Below are 22,088 nucleotides of genomic sequence, written 5' to 3' on the forward strand. Positions count from 1 at the left end.
AGTAGATGAATATGGATGTACTCATTGGCTCTGAGGACAGCTGAATGTATAAGTTATACTTTTATGATAAAGAATTTGTGGCAACATATAATAAAAATACATATATGAAATAACAGAAATAATTCTCTTAAAAGACGTTAGTAAACACATAAAGTTTTTTTATGCCAGTTATAATAAATCTTATATCTTACAACAGATGATTTAATTACAAAGAATTTCGTGAAATCCCTCAAAAGTAGCAAAGAAAGAAGAGGATTAACTTCGGTTCATCATGATGTCGCACAATCATAAATTATATTTATGATAAAAGTGAATGATTTCGAACGAAGGTATGCTAAATACATTATAAAATTAATGGAAATATCCAATTTTAAAATAAAAATTAGGAGTTTTTAATCTATTTAAAAGTTTTATTTACCATTCTAATAAATTTTCAACTTTTAATTTGTTAATGTACAGTACGTACAGTACATGTATCAGAATGTAGTGATACTTTTTTATTTCAAATTAGATCGAAGAGTTTTGAATCTTTGCCTAATCTTTATCTTCATTACAATCAAGAACTGATTATGATGATATAAAAATTTAAATTATTACTTCAATCAGTTATTTGTATTCGAAAATAAATTATCAACATGTAGCAGTCTATTACAAATCATCATTATCGTTTATATGAAAAACAGATTTTCGGTATTGAACAATTCGTATTGGAGCATTTCTTAATATTGTATTTAGTACTGCGTCTTCCATTCCACATACATATGAAAGATATTTCAGGGATTTTTTAACATATAGATTAAAATTACAACTAAATTAAAAATATAACTTTTTTACATATAAACTACAACAGTGGAAATTTGTCGTTCAGTGTAGCGTACACAACAAAGGAACAGTACGCAAAAGTTGTCATCTAATATAAAAAATTGGTTTTTGGTTTTTCTTCCCACAGAAAAGCAAACAACATCGTTGTAAACTTTTTTCTTTGTTCAATAAAAATTCTTTTATATCGATGACAAAACTTTTAGAACGAGCGATATAAATTGGCAGCGATCCATTTTCTAACTTCCTCTCTATACTTCGGGAGAAGATAAAAAATTATAACTAATAAAAATAAATAAGAGTCACTTCATTACTAAACTATTCAAAACTGAAAAATGTTGTTTTAGAATGAAAACCATTATATATAAGTCGAGTCTAGTCTATTTAGAAATTGAATACGCATATGTGATCTATCATCCTTAACCTTTAAAGCATTTTATAGTCTTCAAAATCTATTTTCATTTATAAATCAAAAGAAAAATATCAAGAAACAAGAATCAAGACATTTAAAATATCTTGCGCTAGGAATATATTACTGAAATCCATATAATTTTCTCTAATAAACAAATAAGAAAACGCATGAACTAAATAAATGGATTGAAGACATCTTAAATAGAAAAATGTGATGCATGTAATTGAGAAATTTGTCACCACTCAATCTTTAAAATGTTATTTTCCAATTACTCATTGATTAATAAGTAAGAAGTGAATGAAGGTGGTCTATTAAATTATCAACCTTCCGTATCCGATTAACCTAAGCAGATTTGATTAATAAATTCAATTTTAAGAACTTTTAACTATTTTGCTTGTTTTGTTTGAGCAAAGTAAAAATTAAATGTTTGATAAATAACTCTTATCTGATTAAAAAGCATAATATGAAGAAGAAAATAATATAAAAGTGTAAATATTAGTATATAAATTACATTAATCCAATGTAAAACCAAATCTCAGATAGAAGAAATTACTGTATCTTTGTCCTCGGCCAGAACTAACCTATATCATTGTTACTGAGGAACGTGGGTTCGATTCTCGTTCAAGGACAAAAACAATTTTTCAGTCTATGTCGTTCTTTAGTGGACATATGGTCTATGTATGAATTTAACACTGATTCGTTTGCATTCGAGTGTTAAACATAAATGTCACTTAAAAAAAAACATTTTTTATTAAATATAATAACAAAGTGTTTCCTTTAATTAAAAAAGTAAATGCCAAGAAATTCTAAAAGTTTACTGTTTTCTTCTATTTCTAGTAGAATATTGCTTATGTTAAACATAGCTAAATTCTTCTTTAGTTTTAATAATAACGGACATAAGTTATCAATACTGAATACAAAAATTAATAATTAATTGTTTAGTAATACCGAATAATAAATATAAAACATACGAACATAAAAATATTGCATTTATAGAACTAAAAGGAGTATAAATTCTTTGCTATATATCTGTAAAGTGAATTACTATTGTGTATTTTATATATAACTTTGTTTAAAAGTGAACTATTAATCTGCAAATTAACCAATAACAACACCCGAATAAAAATAATAAATATACTAAATTTCCTTTTCATATTTGAAGATTACCTATTGTGAGGAAACAGCAGAGAATGGCTTGAATTACCTTCTTATTAAAATGAGAAGTGAAATGGTATAATATTCAATATGATTTATTAGGGATTCAATTCCAGTGCAGTAAGATATTTTACTATTGCAAGCAATCCTGATACTTATGATTTTTTCATAGTTTCTTCTATCGAGATTAGCACAAAATCATAATGCTAGAATTATTATAGAAAAAATTAAAAACAATAATATAATGCAATAAAAATTTATAGGAAAAATATTACACTTCGATTTGCAATTGGATCGACATTCTCTATTTGGATCTTGAGTTTGTTTCTTTAAAGGATATATTTTCTATACGTTGAGATTTACATTTAGAGTTTTTTAGAATTAAAGGTTCTTTTTATTATTAAAACATTACTTAGATAGTATTTTATAACAAGCGTTTATAAATATTACAAACTGATGCAGTTATTTGTAATTTGTTTTCAATCAAAAACATAAATTACTTGTAGTAAAACGACAGTTATAATTTTCAATTTTTCAATTCTATTGAATAACGAGAAGCCTGTTCTTAAAACGTGAGAGTAACTTCTTTAAAATGACAAAAATAAATTATAAATGATGACAGCTAAATAAAAACTTCCAAGAAATCTTATTATTTCTGAATTTCTAAATAATAGTCATTTGGAACACATTATCTACCGACAAGATACAACACCCCCTCACACCCACTACAGAGTAATAACCTTGTTTCCAGACTGATTTGTCGTCTTGCAGAAACACAACGACTCAAATGACTATCCATTTAAATCCGAAAAGATTATTGGTTATCGTCGTGTTTAAAGTCGGAACCCGAAAACATTCACTAGATAGGGAAAGAGCTTTTTGATAATTCCTTAACAGTATCAAGACGAGGAGAATTTTCTTCCACAGAAGCGCAACATCAATAAGAAGGAAACGAGACCATCCGAGTCTACTGGCATGGTAACGCATGACACGATCGATATTTTTTAACAGGTGGGAGGTCCACACGACCATAGCAGGGAATTGAAACGATCCAGACAAGTCCAAATTAGGGCACGACCTGTTTTCGACCCAGTTCCATTAGGTGGTGTGTTCTAAGATTTCTCGCACTTTGTTCGCATACGCCGGACAATACGTCATTCCACGATGAGATTGGGCAGGTCGAAGGAGCTGTCAAAGCAAAGATCGCATTTCAAACAAAATTGTTAGAGATACGATCGGAAACTTTTTATATTGAAGAAATACTCAATTTTCGCTTTTTATATCATTTTCTTCTTCTAAATGACACCATTTTAGATTTAAAAAAAAATCACTGCACAAAATCAAAATAATGGAAAAATCTTTAATTTTAGGGAAAAAATATTATGGAAAAATAAATCAAATACTCAAATAGTTATAAATTAATATTTGTTTAGTGAAAGTAACGTTAAAACACTATCGATTCTTACGAGTTAAGAAAAAACGATAACAATTTTAATTTTAAAAATTATAAGAAAATTCTTGTTGGAAGGAACAGGCTGTAACATCTAATTTGATCATTTAATATAGTAGTTGGACAGTTGTTTCGGCCATATGGCGTATTCACTTAAGAAGAACAGGATATACGAGATTGCATTTTAATTAAGTTGTGTGTGCCGAATAATACAGAAATCCGATATTCATAATAAAGGAATTGTATAATTTAGAAATGATATGTCAATATTTTCACTTAAAATTGCACGAAACTGTGAATAAGAAATTATAATAAGGTAAAACTGCTTAAATTAAGCCGAAGGAAATAATTTTATATTAAATGCGTTACATTTTTATACCCTTTTTTCGCATGCTTAATTATATTAAGATAATTGGAAAAAGTTTGTCTTTAGAAATTTATGGTCATTATTGAAAAAGTTGAAAAATAAAATTGCTTCATTAATTTTTGTTCAGTAATTATCCGAAAACAAGGTTTTACATTTTAGTAGATTAAAAAAAAAATTGCATTTTTTTAAACTTCATATTTTCAAAGAGAACAAATTTAATTTGTTATTTAATTATTTATTTATGAATTTAAATTTAATATAACTTATACTATACTCATTGTGTTATATTTCTGATAAAATTGTTAATGCCTTTTACATTTATGTTTTTATCTGAATTAAATTTTGAAAAATTAATAATGAAAAATATAAATTAAATAACATTGTTATTACCAAATTCAATGTAATACAGAGTTAAATTAATATAAATTTTAATTCAATTCGAATTTAATTTACTTTTATTGGAAATTTAAATATTAAATATTACAATTATAACTTTAATACAGTATTACATTTTTAAAATCATGAATGAATTTATAATTTTTGTACAAGAAAGGTTCGAATTTTTTTTAATAAAATAAAAGTTTTTTTATCGAAAATTATAAAATATTATATTACTATTTTGAAATATAACGCCAATATTTTTTAACTTCATTTTTAAGTAATAGTTTTTGAGAAATTTATTCCATTAACCTCATTTTTCTGCTATTGAAAATATTTTGAAATTTTATATATTTCTAACCATTTATAAATATATACATAATAATTAAGACGTTAAAACTCGTATTATTAAGCCTACAGCTATATTTTCTAATTAACGAGTATGGTAGTAATTTTTTTTTCTTTTTACTAATTCATTCCTCATAAGTTTCTATTTAATATTCTTTTATTTCGGAGAAATTTCATATAGATATAAATTACGTTCTTTGCATATTTCATAGTAAAATATAATGCCCATTTTTACTGAAAATATGAAATTATCTGCTATAAATACGCGTATTTTTCAAGGAAATTTTATTTAAATTTTAATAATGATAGATTTCAATTTTTTTTCTTTTCTTCTTCTTTTTTTGGTCACGTTATCGACCTCAATGTGACCATTATCATATCCAGAAGAAAGCATAAGAGACAAATAATGAATTCGACATATGGATTTTTTGTTGGAAAGTGTAAATGTTCGGTATGCATTATGCCCTAAAACACAATGATGTCAAGGAGGAATGATCCTGATTTGAATTATTGTTCTATTGTTTACGCAGACCTAAAATTTTGATATTAAAAAAAAACTAAAATCTGATTTTATTATATTTTAAAAACATTTTAAAATATTTTTTAAAAGTATATACATATTTACAGAAGATTTTAACTCAACATTAAATTTTATAAGTTAATAACAACAATTTTAAGTAATGCAAAGTATTAAGATATTTTTATAAGTATTAATTTAAACTCAGTAAAATATATAGGCCTATATAATTAATATTAAAATTATTTTTATAAAAACATATTTAGGGCAAAAAATCAAATAGTTTTTGTATCATTTTTTTATTTAATTTTTCGGTTAATTATTTTATTTTTAACAGTAGTTGATATTTAATTTTTAAGGAAAAAAAAAACGATTATTGTTTGTTCTTTTGTTATTTCAGTTCTTCTTTATTTATGTTTTATATTTTAAAAAAATAAGAATTAAGTTAACAAAGTCTTCTTCGCACGTTTATGAGTCTCAATGGAATCAAATTCTTCTAAAATTGATCTAAATAAATAAATTATTCACTGTCAATCTAAATTGTTAAATTTTCTCCCCAAGGAAAAATCACTTACAAGCATCACAAGTTAACAATTTTAAACGAATCACAATAACAATTTGTGGTTTATATAAATCACTCTTAATATTATTTGCAATGATATAAAGATATTTATTCCAGAACTTAATTATATTTATAATAAAATATAGTTTTAAATAAAACAAAATGCTCTTTTGTTTAAAATCGTGTTTTATTATTAAAGCAAATGAATGTAGTTAGTTGAATACCTTTTGAAAAAGTAACTGAAATTAAAGTATTAATTTAATAATATTAACATAAATTCACTTAAATTGTTTATAGGAAATTATTTCGCACAATACAGTAATATAGTGAATAGGAACCATTGAATAATATAAATCTGTCCATTCGGGACCGTTGTAATTGCCATCGATACATTTCGACCAAGATCCAAGGTAACGACCACATTTGCCAAATTGGCAATCAATATCTGTTTCAAACATCATTAGTTCTGCTGTATTCCAGAGCCCATTTTCGGTTCTAGTGTCAAATGACTAGTAAAGGATATTTCAATAAATCTCATTGTCGGTCCGTCTAAAACTAAAGGATTTGTACATTTGACACGTATGAACGTATTAGACACACTATTTCTTGTAAGAAGACTTTTCGATTCTATATGCTTATAAGAAATCGTCATGCGAGTCGCATCTACTTATTTTACTCATTATTTATATTTGATAAGAACTTATTAAAGTAAAAAATTATATCAATGTCAGTAGCCTATCGTGTTGCAAAACACGGAGCGAATGTGTCAAATTTTCGAATGATCATAAATCAACTTCAATTTGTAAGCATAAAAATGACCGCTAAGTTCTGACATTCGATAATTATCGAAAGTAAGTTTATTAATTATCTGCAGGAAATATATGTTCAGAAAAATGCGAAATTTTAGTCACTTGGGACTAACAATTTTCTTAGAACATGCTTAAGAAGATAGCACTCGAGATATTATCATTGGGTATCGCTTGCTGACTCTTCGCTGTACAAACAAAAATTAAGTAAAACGATATTTATACTATATTGTTTTAATATATTTTTATTAGAAAAAATATCATCTTGTTTCTTTTGCTATAATCATTTTTTAAATATCCTAGTAAATATAGTACACAATATTAGAAGTGCTTTTATTTTCTAATATATAATTGATTTTATTAAAATTATTATGTGTTATTTAATAAAATTCTTACAGAACTCTTTCGAAGTTATTGAAAATTGAATGCAAAAGAGTAGTTTTTTATTATTTTTTGCGTCGATTTTGTAAAAGTTTCGTCAAGTAATTGTGAGAAAAATTTCTCTGAAAGTTCACAGCATGGTGCTGAATGAGAACACGTGCCGTTGATGAGTCATCCTATTAAATATCAATTTGCCTTTTGCATTTGCTATTTCCGGTGAGAATGTTTTCTAGTATCATTTAACATGATATCAATAACTAAGTTAATTGCCATCAGCCTATAAATATTTTTCTTGGCGTTTATTTTTTTTTTTTAACTTAAAAAGCTCAACCTTACACGTTCTATTATATAAGCTTACCGTAAAGAAAATATACAAAAATATATATTGTCTCTAATTATCTTTAACACTAAAGCTAATTACTAACTTTTGAAAAATGATAATGGAAAGTTTACAAAAATTCACAGTAATAAATAATTTTAAAACAAAATATAGGAAAATATTTATAGATATTTTATCAATAAATAAGATGGAAAATTCATTTCAGTCTATGAAATATTATGGATCTATTAGTAATAAATCACGTTCAATTTCAAGAACAAATTGTCACTGTTCACAAAAGAATGTATATTCATAAGGAATATGTTTATAAATAGTTTATGTGAAAGTTTATACAAATTTAAAATAAAAAAATCAAAATTATAACAGTTTAAATAAATTCTAAATTCTTCCCCCGAAATTTTTTAACATCTTCTATTACATTTTATTACAAAACTGCCTATTAGAGATAAAAACGTAATAAAGAAGAAATGAATTTGCGATTTGTATATTGAATTTTAGGTAGTAAATTTCTTTAACATATACTAAAATATACATTTCTACAACCAAATAAAAATAAATTTCGGTTTTAAGAATTCTTCTTGAAATGTTAGTTGACACAAAGTAGCATTTTCCCCCATTCGTTAGCAAACATTTCCTTACTTTATTTATAATTTTAACATTTATTTATTTATTGTTTAGAGTGAAACATGTGAGAGAAAACGACTACTTCAAATCCACGTTATCCTATTTATAGCCCAAATAATAAAAAATGGAGTACTCTATTCTAAAGTTAAGCAGCACATACATCAGAATTTGTCAGCATCTTGTCAGTTTGCACTCGAATAAAGTTACTTGCCCTCAAGGACAACTGACTCATCGGTTCGTTTCAGTTCAAGTTAAGACTGTGGTGAAACGATAGAACAACAATGCACAACAAGCAAGCTCTTTAGCCATTTCACGAATGCAATTGTATGCTCATAAATAAGATTCGAGTAGGAAAATAATTTTCAGATAAAACGAATTTCGTTAAGCCATAAATTTATAAAACGAAAAATTATTTTATAAATCCCCCCTTTGAATATCCAATTTACTATTACGGTACATTCATTATTATTACTGTAAATCTTGATTTATAGATTTATTGGTCTCTGAAACTTGAATCAACTAATGGCTTTTGTCTCTCGAAGAAGCCAAAAGTCATATTACTTTATCTTCAAGAGTTTATTAGAATTATAAGAAAGTATCGATTAAATGTGTATAAATAATATTCTAATAAGTTATTCGTATCATTATGATAAAAGTATATATTCTAAACAATATTTTTCACCGTCTTTAATTCATGTAAGCATAAATCAGAATTTGTTTAATACTTGTAACATATTTATTTAAAAGCGAAAAAATTAAATTAATACATTTTCAAATAATATACGGGAAATATTATGATAATATATTTAAATTTTGTCACCATTACTAAAAACTGTATTAAATATATTTGTAAATATCCTGACAAGTAAGAAAATAGACGAATAACATTTATAGAAAGATTAGAAATATAAACTGTCAGTTTCTATTTCTCAACTTTTGATAAATATTAATTAATTAATTTACAAAATATAAATTATAAAATGGGTCAACCATTAATGAATAGAGTTTTAATTACGTTTGGTGTTTAACGACCATATCATGGGTATCAAGTAATGCCATAGAACTTGTGTGTGTTCTTAATCGGACCCGTGGGGCTTCGATCGAAGATCATTAACAGTAAACATCTAGCGTAAGAGCAGTTGCCGGAACATTAAATATGCTTTAAACAATTAAAATAGTGAATGATATCGGGTCGATTTTAATATTTGGGCAATATAAACTTTTATATAAAATACTTCAATCTATAATATTATGATCATTTTATGCCCATTTTACAAATATTTGATATCTTACGAACTTATATCAATACAAATTTAATCGCTATTTCAATATAAAAATTATTATTCCGCGAAATAATTTATTAGCTTTATTTTAAACACGAATCTTTCATAAGTTTATTACGGTAATTGTTATAATATCATAACACAAAGTTAATTCAAAATTATTATTAGCTTTTTTCAATTATAATAATATAAAATATTAAAAATGGAGAATAATTCATAATCTAGGAATACGTCTCTATACCTTACATTGTCCAGAAATGCACACTTTTTCTCCATCGACGCCACAAGACGTTCCATCTTCCACCACTCTGGCCAAATTGACGAAAAACTTTAATCCCACAGGACGACAATTTAATTCGCAATCTTCTATATCTAAATGTAAAATCGCTGTTAAAATTACTTTTTTCTCGAATTATTTAAATTATAATTTATTTTATATTCCTAAAGAAATATAAAATTATTAATATATTGTATATTTTCTACCTTTAATTTGTATTTGAAGTAATTAAAAATGTCTTATATTAAAATACAAAAAAAAGAAAAAAATATATATGTTTAGAAACCGAATACAGTAGTTTAATAATTTTCAAGAAAATGTTTTGAATTTTAAATTCATAAAATATTATATATTACAAGTGTTGTAAAATAAATCACCTCTAAAATATGGTTCCCATAGGTACTTATTTCCTCGAAAACTTTTTGAATTCAAAGAAGCACACTGAGTTACTCGTTTATCTTCGTTGTTGGGACAAGGCTGGAAAATGTTAAATATACTTTTACACACCGGGAAAAAAAATGATAAAAATTTTGATACATAATATTCATTAAGAGTTAAAGAAATGTAATAAGTATAAACTATTAAATTAAAACTTGATAAATTTAATTTTAAAACATTTTTTTCCCTCTTTCTTTGAAAATAACACTAGTTTGTTATATAACTATAAGCTGCTGCCATCTGTTGAGAATAAATCGAGAATGTTCTTGGTAATAGAGAAAAATTAGTAATAACGATCAAGTTTCGTTGTAATTAACAATACAAATATCAAATATAAATTAATTGTACAGATTTTTATTATTATTTATTAAATCTCGATGCGTTTAATTAATTTACAATTGTTATATTAGGGGTCATGTGTATAGTTTTTGAACCACTTTTAACCCCACTCCTTATTTATGTACAATGATGCACTTTCGGCAAATATATTTCCTTCCAATTACGCGTGTACAATAGTTCTTGGATCCCTGAAATTAAAGAAATTACTTTAAAAAGTTCTGCAAATATTCCATGAGAATATATTCATGTGACTAGTAAAAAGGCTTGTAAGAAAAATTAATTTTCCACCAATACCAAAAAACGTTCACGTAAACATGCCTCGAACCCCTTCCCCCTCAAACCCTACACGTAATTAATGGACGGCCCCTTACGGAGCTTTTATTTTTTATTGAATGAAATATATAAATATAAGCTATCATTAAATTCGTTTGAAGCTCTAATTATTATGTAATTTGTTGTTGTTTTGTGCTTTAGTTTTATGTAATATTTGTGTTGCTAATTTCAACTTTTAAGTATCTTCAAGAAACATTTAATTATTATAATCACGTTCTACTGTAAATAATACAAAACTTTGAATAAATTCAAAATGAATTTTATTTATTGTAAACACAAAGTCCATCAATTAGAATAATTCTTATATACTTAACTAAATTTTAATTATAATTATGAATGAAATTTAACATAATGATATGTTTTTGATCATTTAATTATGTATTTTATATTGCATTTTCAAAATTTAATGGTGTGTGTGGATATTAATTAAGTTACATATGTATATTGTGCGAACACTCATATACATGTAGAGATCAATTACGTAGCGAGAACGAAATGAAATGCTAATTATACTTATATAATTTTAATATATTCTAGAAAATATATACAAGAATTTTCTCATATTTGAGAAGATACACAGAAATCTTACATTGAAAATGATTGCTTTCAATGTAAAAGTGATTCTTTTACTTATTTCATTAAATAATCAACATTTTAAATACAAAGAACTTTATCTTTAATGATTATTTTCAATATTTATGATTAATTTATGTATTTTTTAAAAATTATTTTAATGGAAACTATCAAAATTTGTAGTTACAAGTGATTTTTATGTGAGGCAATTATCAAATAATATTCATTTATAATTTAATAAAAAAGAAATATTTTTACATCAGTACAAAATTATTAAAAATATAAAAGTTTAAACTTTGTAATTTTTCGATATAACACTCGAAGGGAAACTATATAAATAATTTAATTTCATTAATAAATATTAACTCTCATTAACTGAGAGAAGATAGTTTTTGAACGTATAACAATAATGGCTTTTTAACTTTTAAGTACTTTTTTTATATTAAACAAAATTATTTATGCAATATTTTATTTCCTTTTTTAATTGCATTAATACAGTTTCTACAATGACAATTTAATTATGGTAGTATTTTTATTGCTGTTATAATTAAAGCTATATAAAAGAGACAAGTTTGACTTGTAAATTCGACTTTATAGGATATCTGCCAAGAATACTGATCGATAAAGTTATATTTTTCGATAAGAAAAGTTAATTTGGCATTATAAATTTGAAAAAGCTTTAGACCCTGGACAGAAAATGGCTCTTGATATAAAAGGAAAATTAAATCAAACACATTTAAAAAGAAATATTCTCGAAATGTCTAACTGTTAGCAATTGCCATTAGAAGGAATAATTGTTTTCGGATGTCTTTTAATATCTCTCACAAGATAAAAAGGAGCATCAAACTGTCAACGGAATATTAATGGATTCGGGCTATGGGCCCCTTCAGATCCATAAGAGAATAATTAAAATTGCTTCTCATTAATTTTATAATAAAAATTATAAAAAATATGATTAATATCGATAAAGTTGAAAAAATTCAACTCCATTTTTTACGTTCCATTAATTGTATCAAAGATTTTTTAAATTTATTAACAAATTTATTAATTTTTTTAGATTTGTTAAAGACTTCTTAAAATTATTATTTTTTCGGTTATAAAAATATGTAAATTTGCTTCAAAATTAATGTACATTAAATAAGAAATATTTTAAAAATCAAAACATCATTAAATCATAAAGGAAGATAATAAATTATAGTCATAAATTGAACAAAAAAAGTTTAAAATAACTAAGTCTTTATAATTTATGCAGCGACAAAAGTTGATTAAACAGAATTTAAATGGTTTCAAATTTACATACATTCTCATAAATCAATGCTGTTTGATTAATTTATTATCTTTATGTTAGTTTTTCTCATTATTAAACCGTTCGAAAAAATTCAAGCCAAAACATTATAATACAACCTATCATATAACAAAAAACAAATTTTATAAATTTAATGATTACGTATACATACATCACTAGCGAATTTAGATTGAAATTATGTCGTAGAGTTAAAGAAAAATATTTTATAACAAATTTTAAGAAAAGGCATAAAGATTGAAACGAGCCAAATTGCAGCACTTCACAAATTAAATCTGACTTGCACTTTTTCCACTTGCAGATATTTTTTCATATCACGAGTTCGTGTAATAGGATACGAATGACACATTGACATATGTTAAAAAGTCACTCTAGATCCCCGGTCAATATAAACACACTTTTTATATACAGCGTAGTGAAAAACGTTAATATTTAAATCTTGCACTTCGTAGTAATTCCCTCAATCGTAATATAAATCGAGTTATATAAAGGAATAGGTTATAAAAATATATTAACAAATGTCTTCGTTATTTTAAGTATTTTATACATTACATAATTAAATATTTCAAAATAACTTGATATTTATACATTAATATTATAAACAAAGCTATTTTATTAACAATTTTACAAGGGATAACTTTAAAAGTAATTAAATTTAACAGTTTCTTTATAAACAAGTTACTTAAATTACTCTATAAAATTAAACGTATCGTTTATTTTTGTAGTAATATTTCCAAAAAATACTCCTTTTTAGTTTAGGGACAGCCATCAAACAGAAAAAGCTCCCTTCAAACATTATTGTGGTAGACTAAATGTTGTTGTTACTAGTCCATCACTTCCCACTACAGGGCAGGGAGCTTCCCCCACCTATCCCCTCTTTGACCAGATATGTTGTAGGAAGCCAGCTGGAGAGGTGGAAGAATGGGGCCAGTGCGGGAATCACTTTAAAAAAATATATACTCTATACTTTTAATTTAACTTATACATATATTAAAAGTCGTTATCAGCATATTAAGAAACGAAATAACTTTTAAATGCAAGTATCCATTTAGATACATTAAATTTTATCTCAATATTGTTCAGACTAACATTCCTTCATAAAACGATATAAAACAATATTTGACATAATGTTAAAAACACATTATTCTATATGTGCTGCCACATACAAATATATTTCATCTTAAGTGATTTTAAATACAATTATATTTATATAATTAATGATATTGTAAAGAATTATCTTTCGACTCAATTAATTCATATTTTAATTGTATACAGAATTCTACGCAAAAATTATTAAGGGGATATTTAATAATTTGTTTAGAGAGAGAGATTTTGGGTAGAAATTAAAATGCAAATAACGCAGATGGCCTAGTTTTAGGATTAAAAACTTACTTTTTTTTAATTATTCGCCAAGACATACAGATTTATTATACTGTATATTCATAGATTTATATATTATTACTTCAAATTTATTTTTTGTCTTTTTATTTTATACAAATTTTTATGTTAAATACATGATTTTACAATTTTGCTTTCAAATTTTATTACCAAATACTGTATAATCTTTACAATTTTCAGGGTATAAAGTCAAATATTATACTGCATATAGGAATAAAAATAAATTTTTGTTCTTTTTGAACAAAATTTCTATTTTATGCACTAAATTTTTCTGAATTAATTTCAATTTTTACGAATAAATAATAAACTCATTCTTTAAAAATTGAAATAATTTGAAGTAATTATAAAAAATATTTTAAATATAATGTTTATTTCTATTTAATTTCCATGAATAAATGTATAATAGTTAGTCATTTTTAAACAGTAATGATAATATAAAATAATCGTAGCAATTTGAATTTTTAAATTCAAATTACTTAATTAATATCATTGTAACATTGTAAGTACGTTAGTTAAAATTAAATAAAAATAACTAAAATAATTTTTATATCTAAAATCGATAAGTTTACGTCCTTCATTACAAAAATATTTATATATTTTTTGTATATTATTTTCAATTTCATATAATTACAAAATAAATCGAAATAATCCATAAATCATCGATAAAAAAGCGAAAACAACTTGACAAACAAAAGAGGAGCTCTTAAAAAATTCTGTAATTTTATTCAATTGGTGACAGTAGAATATAGACAGTATATAGTAAAATTATTCAAATTTTTATTTTTAAAAAGGTGCAATTTCTATGGCAACAAAAGAAAAGTAATGTAAATAAGAGAATAAATGAAAATTTAACTGGCTTCCATATGGCTGTTGTCAGAGTGTATTCTGCTAGCGAGCGACATCAAAGTTCCATGCCAAAATACATAAGTTATACAGAATGACGTGTTGTCTGTGCTAGGTGCGAACAAGATATCCAGTAAATCATATATATGTCGCGCGACCCACCGATTTTATGCTTATTACGAGGCGTAGAATTTCCCCGCCTTTTGCATGAAATCTGCGATTATTTTATAGTTAGACTACAATTAATGGTAGCCGCGTATCTGCATTTTTTCCTCCCAAAATTTTCCAAGTACAAACTTTTTTTTTTATTCGCTGCGCAAGATCTAACTTCTTATTTTCTTTTTTTTCTTTTTCAATTCTATTCAAGAATGGTATTTTATTCTATAGCATATGTTTATCGCTCGCTTCTCGGGGGGAATCCAGGAGACTTCTTTCAAGAAAAATATGTTCTAGGAAATGTCTAAGATATAAATAAATAGCCTAGAAACTATTTTATTTGTTTAAGAAGCAGATGTAGAAGGTTTCGGAAAATATCCGGAAGAAAATACTTTAGAAGTTATGTTGAAATTAAGTAAATTGTTTCATTTACTTAATTTTCATGTTTAGTAAATAGATAATTCGGGGAGCATTTTATTTATTTCCTAGATAATTTCTAAAACTATTATTTCTTTCATAGACTTAGTAAAACTTAATTTTATTTTGATATTTTGTATATTTATAAAGTAATTTATAATCGATCCTACTCTATAAGGATCTTGAACTTTATATTGATAACTTATATAATCTCGAGTCTACCTTAATTGGATGTTTTTCTTTCTTAGTAAACAATAACTATTTAATTGCTCTGCATTGTCATTATAAGTATTCTATATTTTAAAACTTGTACGAATTAGGATTCATGTGTACGCTTAATGACGATGTTGATTAGTATTATCTGATGCCAATACTTTGAATTCTTATTTTGTTTTTATTTTATTTATTTGTATTGTCTCCAATCAACTAATTTAATCTAAAATAATAAGTGAACAGTAGTAGAAAAGTAGTTTCCTACCTTTCTACTACAATTGCTCCTTAACACGTGTAATAACATGGAAAAGACGAAACTAAAAAAAATGCATACTTCGATAAAAATAGAAAAATTGTAAACTATTTACTTTTTAGTAGTATTACTGAACACTAATTCGACAAAAAATCTTATATTTATTATTCTATCGTTCATACCTGTTCCGATTATTAACACAGTGTTATAAGATGTAATCCTGTGTTTTAAACAAGAAATTCTGATAATAAAACTGTCAAATCTTGTAAACATTTTCGAAGTTTTTACGTGCAGTAAAGCGAAGTTTAATTCCATTTACATAATGAATTTTCAACTTGCTGTTTCGTAAATTAATTAATGAAAGCTATGAATTTAAAATCATCTCTTAGATCAAGTTATAATTATATAGAAGTATTAAAGATATTTATTAATTCCATACTCGTGTATTTAATTTTCTGCATGATAAAGAAAAGAAATTTCAGACTTGTCCATTATGGGCGAGTCATACACATAGTAAAGTATTATAAATTTTAAAAATTTAATAATTAAAGTATACGAAAAAACAAGAAAATATAAACTTTAATATAAATAAAATTTGATAAGGAAAGAATTTTATTGTGATTTTATGCATAGATTTAGGACAAGATTATCATTAAATTTCAATTTGAGTTTTCTCATAGTATAAATTTTTGGTTATTTCTAGGTTAACTCTCTAAGTCTTCATTTGTTTAACAGTGACCGAATTAGGTTATCCAACGTATCCATCTAACTTACATATAGGATTTTAAAGAAAACATCTGCAAGGAGCAAAGACAATAAACGAACGAAAGCAGCGTAAGGAAAAATACCGTGTAGTTGAAAATTTAAAAATATATTGTTAAAAGGAAAGTTTAAAAAATTATTCAAAAAAATATAATGTTAAATCTATCTTCAATCGTCTCAGAAATAATAAAGATAAATTTAAACATGAAAATAGGAGGTTGTTTTATCCTTTTTTTACTATAATGAAGTATGAAATTTATACGAAAGAAATGCTGCAAAAGTAATGCTAGAAAAATGGTTGATGTAAATGTGCCATTAGTATTTGTAAGATGGACAGTACTATAAGAATTTGCCTCTATTGTAATATGTTAGAGAAAGAAAATAAATATTGCTTTCACAATAAAGATTATAGGCCTATAATTTTCGAATGTGTATCCAAAGATTAAATTCTTCGACGTTGTTTTAATAATATAAAATATTAAATAGTAAAATACAGCACTATTTAATTTAGTATTGTATTTGTAATATTTCTAATTTATTTAAATTTTTCCGAAGATTTTGGTTTAAAAATACGTTTAAAAATTATCTAGCAGTTTAAATAAATGTCATTTTAACTGATATTTAAATACTTAACTTATACGTAAATTTACAGAATTTTATTGTAAATTTTTTCATGCTGAATCAAAATAATATTATAAAATTAAAAATATATGCATATAAAATTCTAAAACTTTACATTTTAGCCAAAAATGTACGCGATATAAATTATAATTCTATTAATACAAGTGTATACATATGGTTATCTTAATAATTAACTGATTTGAAGTGTTAAATTCTAAGTGGAAAATAATTGGAGTGAATAAAAACATCAAATCAGTAGAAGAATTGCAAAGTATTTAATGAAAATGATGTTAAATAAAGAAAATCTTTAAAATAATTTCTTCTGATTATAAAATGTACTGTACAATTGTGTAATACTGATTTACGAGTACTCAGTTTACAAAAATTAGATACAACGAGTACGACTAAACTGAAATTCTCGTGGTCTGCGATTAAATGGCTCATAAATTCCCGTTTTCATTCACAATTGAAGGGCAGTACTATTTGTTTTAACACTATTGTTCAGTTTATTTAATTATCTCTACATTACATATCATTCTAGCGATAATTACAATTTTATTAATTAAAAAAACAACTTTTTTTTTACCCTATAATTTTGTTAAATAGTCTCATTATTTTTTAAAATTGCTATTACGATACAACTGAATATCAGAATTAATTAAACGAATTAAAAAAAACAACTTTTTTTTTCTTCGATAATTTTGTTAAATAGTCTCATTATTTTTTAAAATTGCTATTAGGATAGAATTACATTAGTTTTTTAGGTAATTTTTGCTGACTGCTCTTTTTTTTAAAGAAGTTTGTCAAAGGAAATAATTTTTTTTTTATTTCTTTAATTGCTCCTTTCACCACAGTTATTTTTNATTCTTAATAGAATTTTAATAAAATCGAATTAAAATATTTTAATTAATTAAGTTAAACATTTCGTACATCTAATTAAAGCATTTCAATCAATCAATTCGATAATTACAATTTTATTAATTAAAAAAACAACTTTTTTTTTACCCTATTTTAGTTCTTTTCAGCTCATTTATTTCTTAACTAATCTTAGATTATTACTATTAAATAGAGAAGTGTTCGATAACTTACACATTTGCTTCTTCCATTTCGTATTAGCTCCTTTATATCGGAGAATAATTGTAACGGCATTTTCATTTATTTTATTTTATTTAGAATAATCGGTTGATGGGTAAATATGTGTTTTTTAGCTATTAATATTATTTGGGAACGTGGTACGGTGGCTGAGGTAGATTATGTGAGGACAAAGTACAAATTTCGATTGTAAGAAATAATGGAAACAGTACTTACGAGTTCTCGATTTATGAAAGGGCTCCGGAACTTGGTATGCTTGTTTACTTGGGGCTTTTTATGTATATAATACGGGAAAGTATTGGAATCGTGTCAAATTTGACACTTCGACTTTTTTACAAATATCCACGTTTTGAGATCTATGAACCCAAAAAATCAAAAAATCGGAAAAAATTCCGTGGATGCGTGTGTCTGTTGACATCTATTTCATTTAACATCTCAGAATGGGGCAATCACTCGGATTTAGAAACGAAATTTGGCATGGTAGCATAGTTAAAGGTCAAGGGATGGGATATACATATGGTCTTGAGTCATATCTCGAGTTGGGTCGGACTTAAGATTTTATTCGTTATTATCATGTACAATTTTTATTTATAAACTCATCGCTACCCTCAAAATTAAGCTTTTTGACATTTTATAATAATTAATAATATAAAAGTTATTTTTTAACGAAATCTCATAACAGATGGCGTCACAGACAATTTTAATTTTGTACTAATATATCTTACTCGTTAGTGTTTTTCACCGGGAAAGTTACGCTACTCGTTACTAAATTTTTATTTATATAAACTATCCAACTATTAATATTCTGAGACCATTATTATCCGGTGCTATTCTTCATAGTTTGTCTTTGAATTTTTGTCTGAACTTTACAGAGGTTCAAACAATCGGACAGTCATCTGTTAGATAAACTGGACAATATTAAAACTAAGATTTGGATATTGCTCCAATACAATACTCCATACAATACGGAGTACTGTACTGTTTAACAAGAATATGGACAAGCTTAAAATACTGAAGGGAAATGAATTTATAAAAGTTTAAGATTTAATCTCTTGGAGAATCTTTACGATGAACTGGTCGTCAAGTACGTGAGAGAAGAGATTACTTAAATGACAAAGCTGAATTGATCACTGTTTTGAAGGACGAATGCAAGAAAATTTCGGAAGATGTATACAAAAACTGGTTGAGGGCCTTCCATAGAAAGCAGATGCTGTATAGAGGCTAAAGGTTTTAACGTACGTTAATAAAACTGTTTGTAGATCAGCAGGTGTCTAGATATTAATGGTAGCATATTTTATTCATTGCTGTTTCCTAGCCGATAGATCATCCTTTCGTGATTTATCTTCATTACCTTTATTATATTAGTTTTTCAGCACAGTAATAGGAAGAAAAAATATAGATGGAATATAAACGATATATCTTCGTTTTAATTTTAATTTTGATATTTTGAAGTTTTAATACCAATCGCACGACGTTGCATTTCACGAAAATCAGCCTTAAACTTTTACATACAAAATACTTCTGGACTCTTTGAATATTAAATTATTTCTTATTCTCTAATAATAGGCTTATGTTACAGTAATTTCTAAAATTAATTTTTATAATTAAAATATAGTCGAATTTCCAAATCAGTTAAAATACTTAAAAATATGAAACTTCTTTGAAAATCATTATAATTATGTCTTAAATACAAGCATTTTCTTAATTTCATAAAATATATAATTCAAAAGAACCCCGATTATCCGAGATTCCCCATTATCCAGAGCATATCTGTATGTATCCATATCACCTCGGATAGTCGGGGTTCTATTGCATATAATACATCATTATATATTATATTTGTATAAGAAATAGTAAAATAACGTTTATATTTTTGCATTAAATCTATTTAAATATATGTTCTAAAATATCAAAACAATTACTTTTTCATTGCATATTATAAATCTTTTATAAATTCCAAGACAACGTCCAAGCGAATGGCTCTTTGTAGTCTTTACTTGGCTTGTTCTAAAAAAATTAAATAAATGAAATAATAAAAATATAATACATAAATTCGGTTAAACGCAGTTACTACAAAACAATGCTAATGATTATTTAAGATATTTCTTCATTATAGCTTATATCGACTTACTTCCATCGTCTTGTTTCACGAATGCATTCTCTGCTCTGCATAGATATACCTCTTCCACAACTTCTAGAACAAGAAGACCAAGAACTCCAAGCACCCCAAGAACCGTGTACCCGCGATCTTGAATCCATTGCCAATTTCGTATCTTTTATCTAAGACAAAAAAATATACAAACTCTGACAAATATGACAGAAATTTCAAGTTTAATATTAAATTAAAAACAACAATTAAATATTATAGGAGGTTGTTTATATGATTTTCAAAAAGACCATATGGTATAATCTGTGAAACAACTTCACTTCACAAATTAATACAAGGATAAACGGATAAAAAATAAAATGTTCTCGAAATGTTAATGTTAATTCTTAATAGAATTTTAATAAAATCGAATTAAAATATTTTAATTAATTAAGTTAAACATTTCGTACATCTAATTAAAGCATTTCAATCAATCAATTAAAGTGTATTTTTTCAGTTACAGATGTTTTCCTGTGGGAATCCTAATTGCCCAGAAATAAAATAACGGAGATGCCGTTGAGTCACAGTAAGTGGTTAATCGAGTAATTGGACACTGCAACAATGGTTGTATATCATCTGATTAAAGAAGACTATAAACAAAATGACTTTTATAGTCTTACATTGTGTTTGCCTATTATATGGCCTTTCATCCAATGCGATCTACTTAAACTGAGGGGGAAGGAAGGAAATTTTGAACCTCATTCAGGAAATAGACTATAGGACTAAGGGATGGTATGTGCTAAATAATTTGTAATGATAAACTGCGTGAATAATAAATTAGTTGTTGTCTAAATTATATTACGATCTCATATTAAACAAAATCTTCAATGTTTAAGTATTAAAATTGAATTTATATTAAAGTTTCCATATTTAAAGTATTTATTTAAGTTTGTAAAGTATAAATTAATATAAAATTATTAAATTAGTTTGTCATAAAATGTGAATTTTTAGAAATATTGCTTTACTTTACCAGCTGTTATAGAATAATAACGTAAGTATGGTGATCGGTCAAATTTTCAACCTACCTCGGTTGTTTTTTATTTTTTTCATTCCTCGACATTTTGACACTCAAGGAACCCCCATAAAATTTTGAAACTTGACAGTTATTTCTATATATGGGACATAATGCTATTAAATTTTATTGGTTAAAGGTCAAGGGGGAGCCAGAGAAAGTCACGTGTCATATATGAGTGGAGTCAGATTTTACTCGTTATAGGCATTTACAATATTTTTAAAACGCATATCTATTCTCAAAATTAAGCTTTTTACCTCTTTACAATAATTAATAATATAAAAGTTATTTTTTGATAACATCTCATAAAAAAATGGTATCATACACACATTTTTAACTTTGTGCTAATGTGTCTTGTACAATTTTTATTTATAAACTCATCGCTACCCTCAAAATTAAGCTTTTTGACATTTTATAATAATTAATAATATAAAAGTTATTTTTTAACGAAATCTCATAACAGATGGCGT

The 22,088-nt window shown here is 25.3% G+C and overlaps 1 protein-coding gene across 2 annotated transcripts in view; it reads right to left on the minus strand.

Moving 5' to 3' along the window:
* The window catches only part of LOC111633126 (thrombospondin type-1 domain-containing protein 4-like), an 88,427-nt gene extending 67,693 nt beyond the window's left edge, over positions 1 to 20,734 (minus strand). The window contains exons 1-4 of one of the 2 annotated variants that reach the window (XM_023377657.1): positions 20,592 to 20,734; positions 20,383 to 20,467; positions 10,097 to 10,196; positions 9,684 to 9,814 (exon numbers count right to left, since the gene is read on the minus strand). In XM_023377657.1, coding sequence (XP_023233425.1) covers positions 9,684 to 9,814; positions 10,097 to 10,196; positions 20,383 to 20,467; positions 20,592 to 20,719 — 444 coding nt within the window. In that variant the 5' untranslated portion in view covers positions 20,720 to 20,734. Of the gene's footprint in view, positions 1 to 9,683; positions 9,815 to 10,096; positions 10,197 to 20,382; positions 20,468 to 20,591 lie in introns of those variants that run through there. The other variant, XM_023377658.1, reaches the window with a different exon arrangement.
* Positions 20,735 to 22,088: the final 1,354 nt, after the last annotated feature.

The sequence above is a fragment of the Centruroides sculpturatus genome, unplaced genomic scaffold (genome assembly GCF_000671375.1).
Source record: "Centruroides sculpturatus isolate CEXI.00-Female unplaced genomic scaffold, Cexi_2.0 scaffold765, whole genome shotgun sequence".
In the NCBI taxonomy this organism is placed as follows: Eukaryota; Metazoa; Arthropoda; class Arachnida; order Scorpiones; family Buthidae; genus Centruroides; species Centruroides sculpturatus.